Source organism: Pecten maximus, chromosome 7, assembly GCF_902652985.1.
Source record: "Pecten maximus chromosome 7, xPecMax1.1, whole genome shotgun sequence".
In the NCBI taxonomy this organism is placed as follows: domain Eukaryota; kingdom Metazoa; phylum Mollusca; class Bivalvia; order Pectinida; family Pectinidae; genus Pecten; species Pecten maximus.
This window is the reverse complement of record NC_047021.1, coordinates 19,807,526-19,821,791: the sequence shown is the minus strand read 5'-3', so window position 1 is coordinate 19,821,791 and position 14,266 is coordinate 19,807,526. Positions and strand designations below refer to the sequence as shown.

Sequence of the window (14,266 nt, the reverse complement as noted above, 5' to 3'; positions counted from 1 at the left end):
AATATTGTAAGAAACTTGTAATAACACTATTGTGACACCATAGTAAATATTTAACAACGGATGATTGTCTGGGTATACTGAAACGTCCCATCTGAACTGGACTTTGCCTGTCTTATATAAAACAAAAATTGAAAGTTTTTTGCTTTTATTCTCATAAATAGTAGTTATGTGACAAATAGAATCTTACACTCATAGCTATATCGTGTCAAATTTATTAAACTCTTTTACCTGGGTAATAAATCCCATATAACATAGCCATTAGTGTAAGATCCTCTATATATCATGCAGATTTCAAATGCTTTTTAGGTACTTTATCTCTAGGTAACTTTGTTTCAAGTGGAGAAATCAGTGTAGAAAACTACTTTAATCCAATCTAAATGTAGTTAATTGGGTTGTTTTTTTCAGAATTCTATGCAGGTGATACCTAACGCATATGTGGATGTATCAGTGAAGGATGCTAAACTTTACGACAGATTCCAGTTTGAACGTGTAGGATTTTTCACTGTAGACAGAGATTCTACCTCTACCAAGGTAAGGAATTTTTCAATGGAGTAATTTTACTTAAACAACTTTGATGATTGTCATCCTGTCCTAGGTTATGAAAGTCTTTTTTTTTGCGTTCAGATTTCATATCCATTTTGGCTTTTTGATTGTCTATTGGTTTGAGATTTTTTCATTTTGATAACCTAATGGTTTAAAATTTGTGATTGGCTGTAGGTTTTAGACCTTGGGATAGGCTAATGGTTTTCAGAATTTTGATTGACTATTGGTTTCCAATGAACTTTCTGATTGGGCATTTGTTTTGGTTTTCTACATTCTTGTATGATGTTTACCAGTCAGTAGTCATGTACTGCCTTGATTTAGCAGTTTGTGGTGATTGGTGAGAGATTCACATCCACACTTAAATGTAGCCATGCAGGTCTAAAGTGTCAATATTATTATTGTTTATTTTAAAATTTGACTGACTGATGCTTCCTGATTTGTCATAACAGTTTCTGACTGTATGCTTAACAGCTAAATAGACATTTCACATTTTCTCAACGTAATATTTCATCTCCCAAAGTAAGGTATGTTTGATATCATAAAGTAAAATCAGTCTGTAATCCGGATGCTGCTATTAAATCTTTTTAAATATCTATCCTGAAAAAGTGAAGTGTTTGATAATAATATTTCTCATGAAATGTTGCCACTAATTTGTGTAAATAGCTGTAATGAAATGTGCAAATATGAAAATAAGACATATCATTGTGATAAGATCATTACTAAAAGAGTTTAATTGTTGATGTCATCAAATCTTAAACAATGCTTTTTTATCTGTAGAATATACTATTGATAGTTGATCTCCAGCTTTTTAGGTCACCTGAGACAAAGTCCTGCGTCGTAAACAATTTACATTTTCAACTTCTTCTCCATTACCAACAGGCCCAGAGACCTGATATTGGGTCTGTAGCATGACGGGATGAAGAGCTACCAAGTTTTATTTTCAAATGGATGACCTTGACCTTCATTCAAGGTCACAGGGGTCAAATATGCTTAAGTCGTTGAACGACTTCTTCTTGATAACCAAAGGGCCGAGATACCCAATATTATATCTGTTGCATGCTGGGATTAATGGCTACCAAGTTTGTTCAAATGGATGGCCTTGACCTTCGTTCAAGGTCACAGGGGTCAAATATACTAAAATCTTTGAACGACTTCTTCTTGATAATCAAAAGGCCCAGAGACCCAATATTAGGTCTCTAGTATGCTGGGATAAAGGGTTACCAAGTTTGTTCAGATGGATGACCTTGACCTTCATTCAAGGTCACAGGGGTTAAATATGCTAAAATCTTCCAACGACTTCTTGATAACCAAAAGGCCCAGAGACCAAATATTAGGTCTGTAGCATGCTGGGATGAAGGGCTACCAAGTTTGTTCAAATGAATGACCTTGACCTTTGTTCAAAGTCACAGGGGGCCAAATGTGCTAAAATATATCAAAACTCAGGTGAAAATGTTTTGGTCATTATGCTGTAAGATCTAAAAGGGGATGTACAGAATTGATCCTTCTTTATTATAGTAATATAAAACTTTTGATACCTCTGAATTTCAAATATTAAACTGATTTTGTGTCCAGAATGTTTAAAATATACCTAAAATTGCTACTGTAACCCGGCCTTACCTGAGCGAGCATGACAGGTGCCCATCAGCCACCTAACCACGAAATCAGCACCTATGACGATTATTGTTGTAAACGTTGTCTTCGGGGCATACGTGTATAGTAGGAATATTATTTGTACATAATAGTATGATAACACCTACCACGAGAGGAGCATTATAATTTAGTTGTGTAATAATCAAAATGGACAAGATGAAACCATGCAAATCTCCATAGATCATCGAAATAGTTAAGTTACTAAAGTCAGATTTTCGCATCTATTAAATTTGCACGAGGCCCCCGAACGGGTTATTTTTGCAGTAGACAAATTTGCATAAGAGAAGGAAACTAATACATAAAAAATGTTTCATTTAAAATGCTCTCTTGATGTCCTTAACATAAGGTCAGTAGGAACTGGTTAATGTATAGTGTAGTTACTTTTATTTGTAAAACAATTCTAGTTTAAAATTAAATAAATACCCCTTATCATGCCCCATAAGCACAGAGGTGTAGCTACAGGCTGGATATTAGTAAGTGTATATGACAGTGTTGTGAAATGATAAGTGAAATGATATAATTATGGCATACTTTTTCAATACAGTAATATAACTTATTTAATTAATTTCATTTTTTAAAGATTATGCATTCTATGTATTTCATTAACTTCCATAATATCAACGTTAACAATGCTTTAAAGATATGAAACATTATCCCTAGATCCTGGCCCCTCAAATCTGGATCACTCCTCCAAACCGAACCCTCTCTAAACCGGCCAAATATTCATGGACCTTGCATAATTGGTTTAGGGAAGTTCCACTCTACAGGTTTATACATTAATTTATAACTATAAATACAGTTGTTTCAATGGTACTGAGAAATCTTGGTACATGTATGAGTTTTCTCATTTTGGAATCCAGTCCCACGAATCTTTGATTGCTGGACTATATATAAAAACGGCTGTTTTCTGTCTTGATTTTTTTGTGACGGCTACAGATTTAAGGACTAAATTATATGTACATGTATGATGTAATCTGTGATATCAGAACATTCCTGATTGCTGTTTAGGAGATGTGGAAATGATTAAATTTTTAGAGATATTAAAACTGAGATCAACCTCAGTAATAAATCATAAGGATTTGTGAAGGGCTCACACAGCTAAATCATTTACTATATGTTATTACTAGTGGCTTCATCCGTTCATTCCACGTTTGAAGTTCAAATGATGTGAAATTTATATCAAATTAAAGTTTACAGTTTTTTCTATCGGATAAATGTTGTTATTGTATAGGTTTAATGGCATATAAGAGCACATGGGTACTTGAAAGACAGTAACCCTGACATTTAGTGCGCTGGGGAATTCCCACCTTTAAATTTACACCTGAAATCCTACATATTTTTGATTTTCCAAATCTCAAGACCCTACTCTTTATTCACGTATATAGAAAGTACCCATTTCATGTTATTTACTCAGGAAAACAGCTACAAACCTAAGAAATCCATTTCCCTCAGGGACTTGTTTCAAGAGAAACACCAGATGATTGGCTGATTTAGTTGTATGAGTCCTGAAATATCGGAATCTTATAAGAGCTTGACTGGCCTGACAACCTCACAAAAAATACACACTTCACAAAATGCCCATTACAAACATTTCAGTGATTATGACTTCCCTGTATACAAAAAATATATACCTCATGGGGCTGATTATCTAATTTAGTACTAATGGGCTTTTTTTTTTCTCTTTGGAGAAAAAATTGCTGAATTGGTCATGGAATTTTCAGGAGTAATTTGTAGATTTTGACTTTTAATATGTCAGACTACAATCATGATAACTACGGTACAATATGCATGCAGATAACTATGGTGAATTTTAGTGATTAAATACATAATTTACTTTTCCAACAATACAAGTATTCACATTGACATATTTAATATAATACCGTTTTGTGTCATCTCCAGGGATAGGCACCTTTTAATTAGGACACAATCACAGTTTTACATCAGTTATTTCTGCTATATTGATGAAAAGATCTTCTTTTTTTAGTAGTAAATCTGCTGCAGTTCAATGCTTTGTTACTCTTTTTGCATGTTTGTGGATTTTTTTCCAATTCTGTGAAAGATACAATCCCAATACACTTTTAAAATATTGCATTGACAAATTATAGTACTGTTTAGTCCCTTTTAGACATTTCTAGTTAAGCAGAGTCCAGTTGCTGCTACTCAAATTTAGAGAAATAAATTTGCATGGGGATTCGTTTTTTGCTATGTGTGCACATTTATTGATGGCTTTATTGTTGAAGGAGAGAGGAAGAAAATTTAGTTATATTTGCGAGAAATATTTTTCATAGATTCTCATTCGTTAGGTTTCTATAGGGCTCGATATTTAAAGAAATCAACAACCAATCCTTTCTGAATGATTAAACAAGTTTAATTTTCAAGCCTAAGAAAATACTGGGGGGAGGGGGGTGTTATGCATATATAAGCCTAAGAAAAGTTTGTTTTTAAAAGTCATTTTTGACAAGCTAATGCATTAAGAATATATCATTTCCAGACCAATTAGGATTGTTTTTAGTCCGAAATCAGGAGTCCTTCTTCTTAATAGGGATTGGTTGGCAATTATGACAACCAATTTTATCATTAAACAGTAAATTTATACCATTGGAAATGCTTGGAGAGTCTAGTCAGCACTGCTAACATGTGTATATAAATTTAAAAGAGAATTGTGTCAAACAGGAAGCAAGGGACAGTTCATCAGAACGACACTTCAGTCAGATGTATAATGTCAAACAATGGGCCATCAGAGAAATGGAAAGTTCAGATTTATTGAATATCTGCATTGCATGCACCCATTAAATAGGGACCTATTAAGTGAACTCTTTGTGTGAAATTGCGCGTAGATAATGTATTGTTGTTTGTGAAATTGTCCCTGTCTGTTTTATCATTGAATCCAGTGGTTACAGATGCACCACGGTGCAGTAATGTTGTTCTGTGTGACTACTTCCTTTGTCACTGCCTTTGTTGATGTTAGCTACATTTCCTGTGCAGTGTGTGTTCCTATCGGCGTCATCATATCCAAGCCGTGTCGTAACATCGTCAAAGTGTTTGGTGTGTGTGGAGACAAAAAGCGTTGATGTATTACAGAATCACATGCAATAATCATTGGTTGGTAGACATTTTACAGAGAAGTGTATGTACCCATACAGATGTACAGGAAATGTTGGATGTGTTTCTATACTTATCACCACCTAGATCATAAAATCATCAGACTCCATTGTCTAGGTATTGTGAGGTCAGGTGTGTTAAACTAGGATAAGAACTGTACTGTTAATTATAAATGTCAGACAGACCTCTTAGTCTGAGAACTCAACTGGCTTTCCTTATTTAACTACATTTTGTTAATGTCAAGTTGTATCAGTGATATATATATGATTTAACACATAATTTGAAAATAGGATTTTTAAAACAAGTACAGGATACTTTAAACAATTTGTCTCTTTAATATTTATGCGTTCGCAATAGATGCCACTGACAAAAAGGTTACATACTAATATTCAAATTCATATATATTCAAATGAAATATGGGATGAGGCAGGGTGAGGGATTGGTGTGTGCAAAGGAAATAGATTAGGGAATATTGACAATCACTGTTGTAATTGACTCTATGACCTTTGTAATGTTCATTATCATTATACACCCATAAGTCCCTCTCATGCTGTAGTGATATGTCTTGTTTATGCATCACCTCAAGCTGGGAATTCCCATGGCTATTTTAAGACGTAAACAAAGTATAATGGATGAGAGATTACCATAAAGTGAAAAACATGCACATGCTTGACAAACCAAAATCTAAATTTAACAAAATGTAAAAAAAGAAAAAAAGAAGGAAGGTGTTAAAAGAAATCAGGCCTGTTTTACATACACAGCATATTAAACGTCATCTGCTACTGCATCATCAACAAACATGCAATGAAAATCAGAAACAGAATCAGAAACATGGTTTTATATTTTATTTGGTTTGTTTGGCAAGATGTCAGATAACAAACCATGCCGTGGGTGCAGCCATCTTGGTATACAGTGTCTAAATAAGGTCGACAAAAATATGATTATTCATGCCATACCAAATGTTTTCAAGCCAGTACTCCCAAAGGCCATACGAGTCAAACATAGAGAAGGCTAGCTATATGTGGAGGCAAATCATGTTTCTAATGCAACTTGGGCATATAGTGAATTTCAGAAATGAATTCTCACATTCCTGACTGTGTTACACAGAATTTTAACGTGTTTATAACCATCCACGTCATAAAGTTTGTCTTCAGATCTACTTTTGAAGCAGAAACTTTAAAGACCCTTGATATTTTTGTTTGATTATTTGTTAAAATAATGAATGCTTACATTGCTTATTACAATGAAGACATTGAGATATGCAAACTACTGATGCTTTGGTGTCGGATAAGTTGAAACCATAGGCTGTTTCAGTAATATTGTGTAAATGCAGACAACTAAATACGTATTTTTTTTTTTCGATCTTGAGTCATAAAAATGGACACAAAGGAAACTTATGATGACAAAGAAAAAACTATAAATATGTTTAAATGGATTAACTTTAAATTGCTCCATTGTAGTTATATCTCCTGATAACCTGAACAAAATTAGAATTAATCCTTAAATAATGAAATAAAAGCATGTATATATGGACATTGTGTACTATAGATACTGTATATAAAGATACGTGTACTATAGATACTGTATATAAAGATACGTGTACTATAGATACTGTATATAAAGATACGTGTACTATAGATACTGTATATAAAGATACGTGTACTATAGATACTGTATATAAAGATACGTGTACTATAGATACTGTATATAAAGATACGTGTACTATAGATACTGTATATAAAGATACGTGTACTATAGATACTGTATATAAAGATACGTGTACTATAGATACCGTATATAAAGATATGTGTACTATAGATACCGTATATAAAGATATGTGTACTATAGATACTGTATATAAAGATATGTGTACTATAGATACTGTATATAAAGATATGTGTACTATAGATACTGTATATAAAGATATGTGTACTATAGATACTGTATATAAAGATATGTGTACTATAGATACCGTATATAAAGATATGTGTACTATAGATACCGTATATAAAGATATGTGTACTATAGATACTGTATATAAAGATATGTGTACTATAGATACTGTATATAAAGATATCAATCTATGGCATCACACATTCAGGCTTATGCAAATTTTACATATACAATGTACCTTATAGAACTGACAGCTGACATTGGGTTTACAATGTCAATCTATGTATTATCGACTGTTTTGAGGGAAAACCTGTAAACAATAGATAAATAGGTACCTATATGATAGTCTGAACTTACAGCTGGATTTTCATTTTACTTGTAGGTTTGGGGGGGGGGGGGGGGGGGGGGACATATAAATAATGATAGATATAAACAGAAACAGCAAAAATGGTAGCTGTTAGAGTTATAATTAGCATACACCCTTCTGGACAGGAGGTCCTGTCGACAGGTTCCCACCCTTCTGGACAGGAGGTCCTGTCGACAGGTTCCCACCCTTCTGGACAGGAGGTCCTGTCGACAGGTTCCCACCCTTCTGGACAGGAGGTCCTGTTGACAGGTTGGAGTGTATGCTATCTCACACAGTAGGTAGTACCCAAGTTCTGTATGTTACTGTGACTGTAGGTCTGTGTCATAATCTGATTTATGATGGCAGTGTGTTAGGGGTTAAAAATGATACTACACAAACCCTAGCTCCAAAACAGGAAGCAAGGTCACCTCAAGGTTTACATACCCAATCCTGATTACTTATGGAACTCCCGACTTATTTTTACCTCCATGTAATTGATGATGGTTGTCATCTGTGAGAGTTTGAGTTGTTGTTTTGATATAAGCTGTGGTATCAAAAGATTTAGTGATCCATATAACAGCATGTTTTCATGTTATCACACAGAAACAGAATATACAATTCACATGTCAAATCTGTTAGTTATAAACATCTTTCTGAAGCTCCCTACCAACCACCTTCTAAACCTTTTAGTTTACTGATCACATTTTACTCCAACATCAATATTAGATGTCGATTATCTTCGTTTCTATCATATGTTTCTTTGAATAAATGAGAAAGTCATTTATAACGGAAGAACAGATAACATTCATCTCAAAATTATCTGGAGCATCAAATTTTAGTTTATACAAGGTGTAAAGCATCAGTTTTTGTGACCAAAATCAACACTGGTGCTTTTAGATAGGATCCAGCCAATCCAGAGTACATTATTCTTTGTATATAAGTACATGTGTAAGTTGTACTTTTAAATCTTCATGCTACTAAACCTTTTCCACTTTTTTGCCGAAAAAAAATCTGGGAAGACGTTTCTGTCAGCGTTGTTTTAATGGCTGTGCAAGTTGGTATGGAAGAATGTGGCGTTCCGTACACATTGTGCATTCAGTAAGAACCTCTACACCAGTTCCCAGAGATATATATAACCATCAGTGTACTTGGATGGCCATAAGGATGTTTGTTTGAAATGCAAATTGCATGTAATGAGTATAACCTTATAATATGATGATATAGGAGTTTGTATTTAGCACTGAATCTCCGAGTAAGAATCAAAGGAAAATGTTAATCAGCTAGAGAAGCATCAGTGCTTACCTCTCAGCATGGCATGTAGTATACCTGTATAAGCCCTTGTGGAAACAACCCTCGATGTCCCAGCGCCTTCTATATATCTGGTGTATAAGCCATCTCGGTACCACACATTCCATATTTTTATTGGAATTTTCTCATTTTATGATTTATTGGCTTGGATATACAAGGATGTTTAATAGAACTTGGTATGTAAACAAAATCCCTTAATCAATTCCCCTAGTCTGTTGTTTGTCTCTGGGTTTTACCATTAATTCAGGAACATTTGAAAAATGTTTTTAGATTGTATTTTGTTTCCGTTGTTTTTGTACTTGGATATCATGAGACTTTTCTTATCTTTCAGTCTGATCTTTGTGTCTAGAAATATTAAACTTCAAAATTCAGATTTATTTTTTTACATCACAGTTTTTTGGTGATGTTTACATAATCAAACCTGTGAAGGAATGTAGATAAATTTTGTAGAATTTGGAATCATACATGCCATGCAATGCTTGAGAAGATTCTGTGGATACACTAGACAGTGCCTGCTCTTTGTCTTATGGACTATCTAAGATGATTTGACGTTCCCTGGACTATGTAAAATAACCACATCTAATAGGAACAAGATGGATGCTGAGCCCAATTGTGAAGAAGAATGTCCTAGCTATCTTCAGCTGGATCATTTCATAAGTATTACCTGTATCTCCAGTAGATCAATACAACAAATCTCAGACAGTGTCTGCTGCTTTATCAAAGGTCAAGGTCAAGGTTAACATTATGTATGTCACTCGCAAGTGATGTTATGTGTCAGGAGAGAATTAATATACCTATATATACATTTGTAATACTCTCAAGGTCATATTTTGTACTTGTTTCTGTCAATTTGTTTGGCATCCAGTCAAATGATCCTTGATTTTCTCAAAATTTTTGGAAAACACTGATGTGCACTAAGCTCTAAAGACATATTGATGGATATTTTATAATGCTACTCTTTTTCGTGTAGTTGTAATAATCTAATTATAACACCCTCATTCCCCTGCAAAGATGGCACATATAGAGATTCTGATGAAAAGGAGATTGCAATACTATGATATGTCTCGATCCTGTGAACTGCTCGGATTAATATACTAAGTAAATGGGATCAATACTGCAAGTGTAAAAAGAGTTCAGTTTTTTTTGTGTTTTTTTTTAAACAGTCTGAGGTAAATTATGTTTCAGTAGATCCTTCTAGTAGGGGAACCAAATTTGAAACAAAGTTTAAAAAAAAAAAAGTGTTAAAAATGTTAGGGAGATAACCACTGGAGAATTTCCTGTTTTGAAATTTATCCAGAAAAAAGTTTGTTTGTTTGCTGCCGTGGGAAAAATCAAGAAATTGAACGTCATGATCATTAACTAGGAAGAATTTCTGTAATGTAGAATTATTAGATGCTTAAATTTGTTACAGTTTTTAGATGAGATCTGTACATGTAAAAGAATTTAAAGGCGTTTTCATTTGAAATGAACTGAATGAAACATATTCTTCAAACCAGTTTAAATTAGCTTAATCATATAGCTAATGGACTAGCAACAGTAATTGGCAAAAACCGTTTATAAAAATGTGCAATTCATTAGTCGACTGACTGGCCTGCTACAATTAGACAGTCGGCAGGATAATTGGTTCGGTGGATTGTATTGTACTCTTGTACCAACAAGCAATGAGAAATATTTCATTATCTATCTCACAACATTAAAGCTTATGAATATTTTATTCCTTAGAAAAAGAGTCATCATCATTAAATCTCACCGAATCAAATTCTCGTAAGATGAAGAGCTTGCAGTGTGCTGGCAGTGTGATAGTGAGATCTAGATAGATTGCTAACCCATTGCTGATAATAAAACTTGCAGCATTAAGTCTTCTTCTTGTCTCTTTAAAAACATCATTTGTGTCAAATTTATTTCTGACGCCAACATGAGGAGCTCACTAATCTTGAGGTAGAACAAATTGTTGCTCTTGGCCTTAGATGGGGAAGGGATGGTGGCTAATCTGGAATACCTCGGATGGGATCTATTTTGGGATGGAGGGGGAGACAAGTTGAAATATATTTGTAGGTGCCAATCTGTCTGTACTTATGACATTGCCCATCACTCTGACAATACACAGTCAGGGAATCTCGGTGTGCAACACCTTCTTAAGCTACATGGATCAGCGCCACCTATGCTGATACCAGGAATTATCATACCAGTCGTTTTCTGGGATTAGTATCACCATAAATACTGCACTACACATTGGTAAGCCACATTCATCAAGTCCTCCAAGGACATAGTACCCCTGATGAATTGTTAATCTGTTCGCCTGAAATGACAATGGATTCCACACCGAATAACTTCTATTGTACTGCCTGCGGTCTGCCGTGACCTCTTCTCAGACAATTCATCCTCAAGTGTATTTTGTTGTCTGACTGTTGAGCTACATGCATTGTGATCCCTGCTTAGCACAGTCAATTAGTTTAATTTGATTGTTAGAAACTTAATATATACTGTTTACCATATACAATTCTTGTGTAATTTGTTTCCTCGTAAAACAATTTCAAATCTAAAGCTCAACTTACTTTCCCACAGTCTGGTTCATTGAGTCAACTTGAAGTGCAGAATCATTCATGCATACATTTTGTTCAGTTAAATTTTTTAAAATAGAAAATTATCAAAGTAAATTCTGTATTTCAACATTTGATTACACTCATCTTTGATATTCCTGACTTTCTGATACTGTATACTTGGTAATTTTTGCCCCAGATTATTTTCGCCCTTGAGCAACACAAAACATATTCGCCCCATTTTAAATTCACCCTTAATCAGTTTTCAAGAAATATCCTTTTCCTCGTTTGTAAAAAATCGCAAAATTCCATTTGTAATTCTCAATACCATATTGCACTCGGAACACTCGGGACTTATTGAGTTCCCCAATTGTCTTACTAGGTGATCAGTGTTTTCTCTTGTTCACTTGTACCAGGTATACAGTATTCCACTCTGTAAAGGTCCTTAATTAACGAATGATGAGCTATTAAGAGTCATGGACACTGCATGACTCCTATATCAGTAAGTAATAGCTTGGTAGTGATCCAAAGGTGTGATACTAACTATCGCGAAGGATTGACTCCCCTTGCGTATTTACACGAAAATACACAAAAAGCTTTTTCAGCATAGTAGAGCAACATGTAGGTATGTTTTATAAGGAAGTAATATGATTGGTTGACAGGTTTTTCATCTGCAATAATCCTGCTGTCAACATGAGAGGGCTGGTGGTCAAGTCCTCCAGGCTATATCCCCCTCAGGTGAATCATATCCTACTGGATACCTGTAATGTGTTAACTAGAGATTAATTGAGGGATGTCTGTAAGTGTTAACCAGGGATTAATTGAGGGAAATCTGTAATGTGTTAACCAGGGATTATTTGTTCGATGTCTGTAATGTGTTAACCAGGGATTGATTGAGGGATGTCTGTAATGTGTTAACCAGGGATTGATTGAGAGAAATCTGTAATGTATTAACTAGGGATTAATTGAGGGATATCTGTAATGTGTTAACCAGGGATTAATTGAGGGATGTCTGTAATGTGTTAACCAGGAATTGATTGAGGGATATCTGTAATGTATTAACTAGGGATTAATTGAGGGATATCTGTAATGTGTTAACCAGGGATTAATTGAGGGATGTCTGTAATGAGTTAACCAGGGATTGATAGAGGGATATCTGTAATGTGTTAACCAGGGATTGATTGAGGGATATATGTAATGTGTTAACCAGGGATTGATAGAGGGATATCTGTAATTTGTTAACCAGGGATTGATTGAGGGATGTCTGTAATGTGTTAACCAGGGATTAATTGAGGGATGTCTGTAATGTGTTAACCAGGGATTGATTGAGGGATGTCTGTAATGTGTTAACCAGGGATTGATTGAGGGATGTCTGTAATGTGTTAACAGGGATTGATTGAGGGATTCTGTATGTGTTAACCAGGGATTATTGAGGGATGTCTGTAATGTGTTAACCAGGAATTGATTGAGGGATATCTGTAATGAGTTAACTTAACCAGGGATTGATTGAGGGATGTCTGTAATGTGTTAACTAGGGATTGATTGAGGGATGTCTGTAATGTGTTAACCAGGGATTGATTGAGGGATATCTGTAATGTGTTAACCAGGGATTGATAGAGGGATATCTGTAATGTGTTAACCAGGGATTGATTGAGGGATGTCTGTAATGTGTTAACCAGGGATTAATTGAGGGATGTCTGTAATGTGTTAACCAGGGATTAATTGAGGGATGTCTGTAATGTGTTAACTTAACCAGGGATTGATTGAGGGATGTCTGTAATGTGTTAACTAGGGATTGATTGAGGGATATCTGTTATGTGTTAACCAGGGATTGATTGAGGGATATATGTAATGTGTTAACCAGGGATTGATAGAGGGATATCTGCAATTTGTTAACCAGGGATTGATTGAGGATGTCTGTAATGTGTTAACCAGGGATTGATTGAGGGATGTCTGTAATGTGTTAACCAGGGATTGATTGAGGGATATATGTAATGTGTTAACCAGGGATTGATTGAGGGATGTCTGTAATGTGTTAACCAGGGATTGATTGAGGGATGTCTGTAATGAGTTAACCAGGGATTGATTGAGGGAAATCTGTAATGTGTTAACTAGGGATTAATTGAGGGATGTCTGTAATGAGTTAACCAGGGATTGATTGAGGGATGTCTGTAATGAGTTAACCAGGGATTGATTGAGGGATGTCTGTAATGTGTTAACTAGGGATTGATTGAGAGATGTCTGTAATTTGTTAACCAGGGATTGATTGAGGGATGTCTGTAATGTGTTAACCAGGGATTGATTGAGGGATGTCTGTAATGTGTTAACCAGGGATTAATTGAGGGATGTCTGTAATGTGTTAACCAGGGATTGATTGAGGGATATATGTAATGTGTTAACCAGGGATCGATAGAGGGATATCTGTAATTTGTTAACCAGGGATTGATTGAGGATGTCTGTAATGTGTTAACCAGGGATTGATTGAGGGAAATCTGTAATGTGTTAACCAGGGATTGATTGAGGGATATGTGTAATGTGTTAACCAGGGATTGATAGAGGGATATCTGTAATTTGTTAACCAGGGATTGATTGAGGATGTCTGTAATGTGTTAACCAGGGATTGATTGAGGGATGTCTGTAATGTGTTAACCAGGGATTGATTGAGGATGTCTGTAATGTGTTAACCAGGTTATCAATAAAGTCTATAATGAGATAATGAGGGATATTGGTAATGATCGAGTTAACAAGGGATGAGTTTGGAGGGATGTCCCGACTTGAGATGGAATATATGTGTTCCTGAAGGAGACAAACTTCTACATTATCTGAACATTAATGTATATATATTTCCTACAAAGGAGTTTTGTCAACAGTATAAAGTTTCTGG

At 34.9% G+C, this 14,266-nt stretch overlaps 1 protein-coding gene across 1 annotated transcript in view; it reads left to right on the top strand.

Annotated features, from left to right (window-relative positions):
- LOC117331831 (glutamine--tRNA ligase-like) overlaps positions 1 to 14,266 on the top strand; it is a 48,363-nt gene that overhangs the window by 22,488 nt on the left and 11,609 nt on the right. The window contains exon 22 of the mRNA XM_033890754.1: positions 406 to 531. Coding sequence (XP_033746645.1) covers positions 406 to 531 — 126 coding nt within the window. The remainder of the gene's footprint in view (positions 1 to 405; positions 532 to 14,266) is intronic.